The sequence below is a fragment of the Capra hircus genome, chromosome 18, assembly GCF_001704415.2.
Source record: "Capra hircus breed San Clemente chromosome 18, ASM170441v1, whole genome shotgun sequence".
Lineage (NCBI taxonomy): Eukaryota > Metazoa > Chordata > Mammalia > Artiodactyla > Bovidae > Capra > Capra hircus.
In genome coordinates this window covers 50,335,225-50,342,790 of record NC_030825.1, presented here as the reverse complement: position 1 = coordinate 50,342,790, position 7,566 = coordinate 50,335,225, and the positions used below count along the sequence as shown (strand labels likewise).

The window sequence follows — 7,566 nt, the reverse complement described above, 5'->3', positions numbered from 1 at the left end:
TTACGACCCTTTCTTTCTGATAACGGTCAGTTAACCAGAAAACTTATTTTTTCCAAGGGTGTTTTTTCTTAAACCAGGTGCCACCCTCTGAAGGTACCAGATAAAGTTGCATTCCTATAGGGTGAGGGTGTAGTGAGTTACAACTAAGAAAGGAATTTACTTAACCTAAGGTTAACATGATTAATCTTAAATACTTATTTCTCCTATATGCTAGTTATATTCATTATAAGGGCAGGGAATATGGAGACTTAGCAGCAAACATCAGCCCAACAAATGAAAACCCTTCACCAATGTTCCCCTTAAGATCTATTTAGTCTTAAGATAGTGATAGTTACATTTTTACATAGCAAGGACACAGTGATTTATAACAAAGCATAGTGATCTATAACAAAAGAGAAAATTCATTAACTCAAAAAGTCTAGTATTGCTAACATCAAAAACTACTATATTTCCTTTTCTATATTTCAAATATATTAACATATCCCCAGGTGCCTAAGGATATGGAGGCCTGGCGGCAATCATTGACTCAACAATGAGAAAAGCCCTATGCCAATTAAGATTTTCAAAATACTCCAAACTCTCTGTGCTGTTTATGGCTGAGAGGTAGTAAACAATCATGTGCGTAGTGGCAGGAGTGTGGATAATCCTGTCACACAAGCTAGTCTGCCAGCAGAGAGGTTTGACCTGAGAGACCCTTGTCATGCCCAGGAATTTTTATTGACTGGAGCTGCAAGTTTACTTCTTCTACGAGAGAACCGGTGGGGAACAGCCCCCCATAAAGTCAGAGGTGTAGGTGAGAGCATGAAACAGTAAAGTAGGTAGACTCTGGTTTTGGGGGTAGATGCTTGGGAACAGGGGGTTTCCTGAGGCTCAATCTCGCCTTTGTGTATGCCAAAGCCTCCTTCCTCATGACCTTTGCCATGGGCGAAGTTCCTCACGCTGGCTCCCAGCATCTCCCCCTTTTTTAATTCCTTAAAACAGCCAGAAATTCTCTGCTGAAGAATCCTGACAATACAAGGAAGAATGATTATAAGAAGTAAAATTAGAGCACCAACAGCAGCATAACTGAAGATATTAGACATTATGTTTTTTCCAGAAATAAGGTTAGAGGTGTGGAAAAGTCATTAGCAGCTCCAGCGGCAGTAAAATCCAACTGAGTGTTCCAAGGTCTGTATCTGATTGTGAAGTTTCCCTAAGTCTAAACTAATATCTGAGCTACTCCAAACACCTAAAATATGATTTTTCAACATATTGGGCATTTGCACTTGTTGAGTCAATGATATTGCTGCCAAAGTAACAGTAACAGTAATAGTTGTTGTTATTAAAGCTGAATTCCCTAAAATTAGTAAGCCCACAAACCGTTGTCACCTTTGGAGGGTGGATGTGAACGCCACAAAAGAACAAACACTGTACTGAAGAGTTAAGCAAGATGAAAGCATACATTTTTCATTAAGTCCACCTGTATAATTCATTTGTATATTGAGTTTTCCGGAATCATTAGCAAAGAAAAAAACCATAAAGAGAGGGTAGACAAGCTAAAATAGAGTAAATAGAATCATTTTCTGGTCAGAGTTGGCACTGCAGCAGCTGTCAGTCCTGCTGGGATCTCGATGTTTATCTTGCCTCTTCTGCCGGCGGAAGCAGGCGGCCCTCGATGCACCCCCCGCTGAACCAGCAGCGGCCAAGCAAGCCCAGACTCTGGCGGGGCTTACCGGCTGCGAGTACGGCACACTGGGCCCCAGCAGCCAGGCGGGCCCCGCCCACGGCTCCTGGCGCGCGGCTGTTCCCTGCGCACGGCTGTTCCCTGCGGCAGCGATGGCAGGGGCAGAAGAGTGCCCTTCGATGCAATGGGGGATCAGTCTGTCCGGGATCCAAATTGGCGAATCTGCGACCTGTGGAAAAATACAAGCACAGCCTCGACCACTAATTAATAATGGGTTGGGACCTTTCCATTGTCCGGAGAGGAGGTCCTTCCGTTTTACTAATGGCTTTGCATTTAATTGCTCCGGCACCAATGGCAAAGCATTGCAGTAGTTCTGGCTGAATCAGCATTTAAAATATTTATTACGAAAAGAGCATGTTGCATGATTTGATGGGGAGAGCTATACTTAAACTCCCCTTCTTTTAGTTTTTGAAATTAACAAAGCATGTGCTGTTCCGGCGCCACTTGCAGAATGCAGCATGGACTTGGATGGGGGAAGGCTCCTCTCTGGGTTAACCAGGGCAGACCTCAAGGCTTAGAGATTGATGTGAAGAATCACCTTGGGTCTTAGCCTAATTCTCTGCCCCTCAGCCCTTATTTCTCTGGATGTCTCAGGCTAAATGAGGGGTATCTATCTGATATAGAAGATTTGACATCTTTGTTTGCAAATAGCTGTTTCCTCCTCAGGACTCACAGCAGCCCCTCCTCCCAATCCTTTCCCTCAGGACCCAGGAAGGCCACCACACAAAGCTCTCATTCCCTGTGCATTCCCTCACCCCTGCCTGTTTCCTGATACCTTTGGCTCTCATGCAGTCTCTTGTTTGCTCACCTCATTTTCCCGGTTGACTTTGGGTTCCAGTCAACTCTGAGTCTTTATCTCTCCATCTGGGAACCTGCCCTGGGTGGGGGCTCTGACAGCTCCCACCCACCCTGGCCGCCTGGAGGCCCAGGCCTTGTGATAAGGGAGGAGAAGTTCTGGGAACAGCAGCTGCTGGGGTGTTGTCTGAGAGGACAGCCAGACTTTGCAGCTGCTGTTCCCAGGGGAGACTCGCCAGCAAACTATGAGTGCTGAGGCTGGGAGGAGGAGAGCAGGGCATGGGTCAGGCCAGCCCCTCAGGAGGAAGAGACTCCATCTCTGAACACCCACACCTCCTCTCATCTGTCTCTGCTTCTGCTCCCCTAGATGTGACCTAGAACCCTATCTCCCATCCCAGGCAGATTTTGGGTTGATGGGGGCACCACATCACCCAAAACTTGTTCAGCTAGACCCTTCTCAGGAAACTAAAACAAAACACCTCCCAGGAAACAAATTCTCCAGAAAGCAGAGCCCAGTGTCTACATGGAACCAGGAAACCGTGGCCTGCATTCTTCTTTGCACACAGCTCGAGCCCCTGCATCCCACCTGCTCCCCACCTGGGGCCACACCAGACAAGCCTGCCTCCCCCCCACAGTCCTTGAGAGTTTACAGAGTGTCCTCTGGGAGACAAATAAGCCCAGTGAGGCTACTTCTGATGTTCCCATTTTGCAGATTAGGTACCCAGGAGACCCTGTGGGTTTGGGGGTGGAGGTATTGTGTCCCACTCCACAGCCCTGGGTCAAGTGCTCAGATTCTTGCCCACCCGATGCCTGACCTCCCCTGCCCCCGCCTCCAGTGACTGGAAACAGGATATGGGTAGCTGGGGGCCAGAGAAGAGCTTGGGGGGGCGGTGCTGGGGACCTGGATGTGAATCCTTCACTATTATTCCTGGCAGGAGCCAAAAGGAAAAAAAAGAAAAAGAAATCTAGCCATCGAACCAGCAAACAGGACCAAATACCGCTTTCAGTTCCTGCTCCCTGACCTCTGGGATCCCAGGTCCAGGCCCTCAGCACCCTGCTCCCCAGCTGTTTCTCTTGAGGACACCACCCTTCCAGGACTGAAGTCTCTAGCAGACTCCCTAGACACAGCCGCTGTTCTCACTCCCTAGACACACCCTGTTCTCACACCCCTCTCAGGAATCAGGCATGCAGGCTTGCCCTCATCCTTCACAGGCCTCCAGGGTACCCATTCCAGCTGACCCTGAGGTCAGCAGCCTCCTCCATGAAGTTGGCACCATCTGCGTGGCAGGTGGCCCGGGGTGTGGTCTGAGGAATTAAGAGACTCCACTATATAGGCCAGCCCAGGAGCCATTACCACAGCTCCAGGAACCTGCAGGTGAGAGAGGCTGTGCCACCTTTAGAAGTGGGACATCAGGTCCCCTACCCTTGCTTCTGGCTCCAGGCCTCCCCATCCCACTTGCTACCAGACCCACAGGACATCCAACTCCTGTCTTGCCCTCCCTGCCCAACCCCCAGACCCACCAGATGTCCAACTCCCCTTATACATATGTTGGCCCTTGACCCAGCCCACCTCAGCCTTCCTGGTGCCCAGGTAGCCCTTGTCCAGAGACAAGGCACTTTTGTCCTCTGACAGGGGGACAGATCTGCCTCCCATGACCCCCTCTCTTCTCCCACTGCAGACATGGGTTCCCTGCGGAGCTGGTGGATGCTTTGGGCCGGAGCAACCCTCCTGTGGGGTAAGTTAGACCGAAATCCCATCTATGTCCTGGTTCCAGACTGAAGAACTCTGCCTGCCTGAGTCAGCACCCTCCACTGGAGCCACCTCTGCAAACCCATCTCCCAGTGTGACCTCAGGCTAGCTGAGACTGGGAGAGAGGCCCGTTAAGCCGGGCAGAGAAATGTGGTGAAATTCACCCATCCTCAGTTCTGGAGGGAAGCAGGTAAAAACTTTAGTCCCTGAATTCAAGTAGGTAAGAACTGCTACTTTCTTGGTTTTCTGCAGCTCAACTCAAGTTTTGACTTAGAGCCTCATTCCATTGAGGTGATGGAAAATTTCACTAACATCATTTTTGGGGGTCTTGGTGCCTAATTCTCTAGGGCTTTGCCAGGACTAGAGTCTTACATAAAGCCAAAGTTTGGGGGATGGATGGGACATCTGGGGCCTCTAGTTACCAGTCAACATCTATTTAGGTTACTCTAGTTACATTCATCCCCCTGATCCCCTGGCCCTGCAGGACACTGGGATGTTCTTCAAGGCTCCCCTTATTCAGCAGACTGTCCCTCTGTAACCCCCCACAACACTCTCTAAGACCCCATAGAGTGATCTCTCTCTTCCTCTCCCCCTCTCCTCTCAGCCCTGGAGGATCTCTTCCTTGATGGAGGTGTTGAAAAGTGCCCACTCCTCTCTATTGCTAGGAGACATTTTGTCCGTACTCTCATAATCCCCTTTTACCCTTCACACACATGCTTCATCCTGTGAAGACAGAAATCACAAACTGGCACCTGAGGTTGGGCCCCACAGTGCAATATTTGTTTTATTTGTTTGGCTACACCGGGTCTTCGTTGCAGCAAGTGGGATCTCTAGTTGCAGCACTTGAACTTTTAGTTCCAGCATATGGAATCTAGTTCCCTGACTAGGGACTGAACCCAGGCTCCGTGAACTGAAAGCTCGGAGTCTTAGCCACCAGGGACATCCCCAGGCTGCTTGCTTAAAACAATTTTGGATTGGAAATTTCACACGGAAATTCAACTCTCCAATTTCTCTTGAAAAATGGTAAGATCTGACATTTTTAAGGGAGAACCTATAAGACATCATGATCACAACAGATTCAAGCCAGCAGCAATGCGTATGGCATATGAATGCTCTAGCCACACAATCTGCCCCTTCTGTTTCACACATTTATGTCTCTTGTTGGGCCCATCAGCATTTGAGCCTGAGAGCCCTGTCTGAAGTGTTCAGGCTTCTGGAAGGCAAAAGCCAAAAATGTGGTAGGTGACCACTGCATGACTAAGGGGAAAGGAGAGAGAAGAAGAGAAAACAGAAACTCATGTTAGTATTTCAACCTGCGAGCCAGGCACAGGGCAGGAGGCTGCTTCTCTGACAGGGGTAGGGGGGATTGGATAAAGCAAGACCCACGACTGCATTTTCTCACCTCAGGGTTGACCCAGGAGGCCTCAGTGGACCCCCAGAGCAGCGGGGGTGAGGAATTCCTCACGGCCTTCCTGCAGAACTATAATCAGAAGTACAGCAAGGCCTATCTCTGCCTGCTCCTCTCCAGTCTGTCGGACAGCCTCACCTCAGTCTCCATCCTCAGCCAGGCAGATGGCACCACACAGAAGGTCACTGTCAGGCCAGGGCAGTCAGTCTTGGTCAACATCAGCGCCAAGGCTGAGATGGTCGGCAGCAATACCTTCCAGCATGCGGTGGTGGTCCGCGCTGACCGTGCCATCTCAGTGCAGGCGGTAAACGCTAAGCCCTACACGGCGGATGTGACACTGCTGAGGCCTGTCCACGCTCTGGGCACTGAGTACTTTGTGCTCACGCCCTCCAGCCCTTCATCCAGGAACCTCAAGGAGTTTGCTGTGGTGGCGGGTGCGGCTGGTGCCTCTGTCAGTATACAGCTGAAGGGGTCGGTGACATTCAAGGGCAAGTCCTATGCAGCGGGTCATGTCCTGAGTGTGACCCTGGACCCCTACCAGGTGGCCCAGGTACAGAGCACAGCTAACCTCTCGGGGTCAAAGGTCACTGCCAGCAGCCCCGTGGCTGTCCTCTCCGGCCACAGCTGTGCCCAGAAAAACTCGAACTGCAACCATGTGGTAGAGCAGCTGCTACCCACATCTGCCTGGGGCACCCGCTACGTGGTGCCCCCCCTGTCCTTCCACAGCCAGCACGATGTGGTCTACGTCATGGCCAGCCAGGCCACAAAGCTGACCTACCACCTGGGGGGCACCACTCGCTCCCGGCGGCTCCAGGCAGGCAAGGTGGCAAAGTTTGAGATCCAGCAGTCCCGGCCACTCTACCTGTCTGCAGACGTGGGCATCCAAGTCCTGATGTTTGGTGCGGGTACCACCAAAGACGGAGAGACCTATGACCCCCACCTGGTCCTGATCCCAGACGTGGCGGCCTACTGCCCTGCCTACGTGGTGAGGAGTGTGCCAGGCTCTAAGGGTGTGGCCCTGGTGGTGGCACCAACCAAGGCTGCTGACGAGCTGACCATGGATGGGCAGAGGCTAGGGGCCAAACTCTCCTGGGCCGCTGTGCCAGGCAGTGAGTTCTCATATGCCGAATTGGACTTTGGCACAACTGACAGTGTCCATGTGGCCGAGGCCTCTACCAGCTTTGGGCTGCTCATCTTCGGGCTAGACCAAGACGTGAGCTTCGGGACAGCAGCTGCCTGTGGCCGGAGTGAGTGACAAAAAACGACCTCTGACTCTGTCCATATGGTAACCCCTTTGCCAACTCTCCTGCCTTTTCCCCTTTCCCATCCTTTCTGTGCTCATCTGTGGTTTCTGGGTCAGCTGGGCTGCCTCCCACTTGCCTGAATCCTCCCTGCCATCCTTCCTTTCCTTAAGCCTTCCCAGGCCCTCCCTGTCCTCTTCCCACCACCCTACCACAGAAGCAATTCTCTCAATGTTTAGCAACTGGCACAAGCCAGGGTCCCAACCAGTCTGCAGAGATACCAGACACAGCTCTGCAGCAGGGTTCTAGAAGCCCACAGGGTGTCTGGCATCAGCCCTTTGTCTATTGCTTTTGTGGATAGAGGGGGTCTGGGGAGAGCCAGGGTGCCAAGAGGAAGGGATCTTTAGGGGCTGGGATCAGGTCAGCAGTTTCTTACCAACCAGCTTGAAAATATTTTGTTATTCTAGCAACTGATAGACCATTATGTGTGTGTTCAGTCACTCAGTCATGCCTGACTCTTTGCAACCCCATGGATTTTCCTGACAGGAATACTGGAGTGGGTTGCCATTTCCTCCTTCTCCAGGGGATCTTCCTGACTCAGGGACTGAACCCTCGTCTCCGGCATCTCTTGCATTGGCAGGTGGATTCT

At 51.3% G+C, this 7,566-nt stretch overlaps 1 protein-coding gene across 2 annotated transcripts in view; it reads left to right on the top strand.

The window, feature by feature from the left end:
* FCGBP (Fc fragment of IgG binding protein) overlaps positions 3,877-7,566 on the top strand; it is a 40,388-nt gene continuing 36,698 nt past the window's right edge. Inside the window, exons 1-3 of one of the 2 annotated variants that reach the window (XM_018062404.1) lie at positions 3,877-3,893; positions 4,198-4,254; positions 5,676-6,923. In XM_018062404.1, coding sequence (XP_017917893.1) covers positions 4,200-4,254; positions 5,676-6,923 — 1,303 coding nt within the window. In that variant the 5' untranslated portion in view covers positions 3,877-3,893; positions 4,198-4,199. The remainder of the gene's footprint in view (positions 3,894-4,197; positions 4,255-5,675; positions 6,924-7,566) is intronic. The other variant, XM_018062405.1, reaches the window with a different exon arrangement.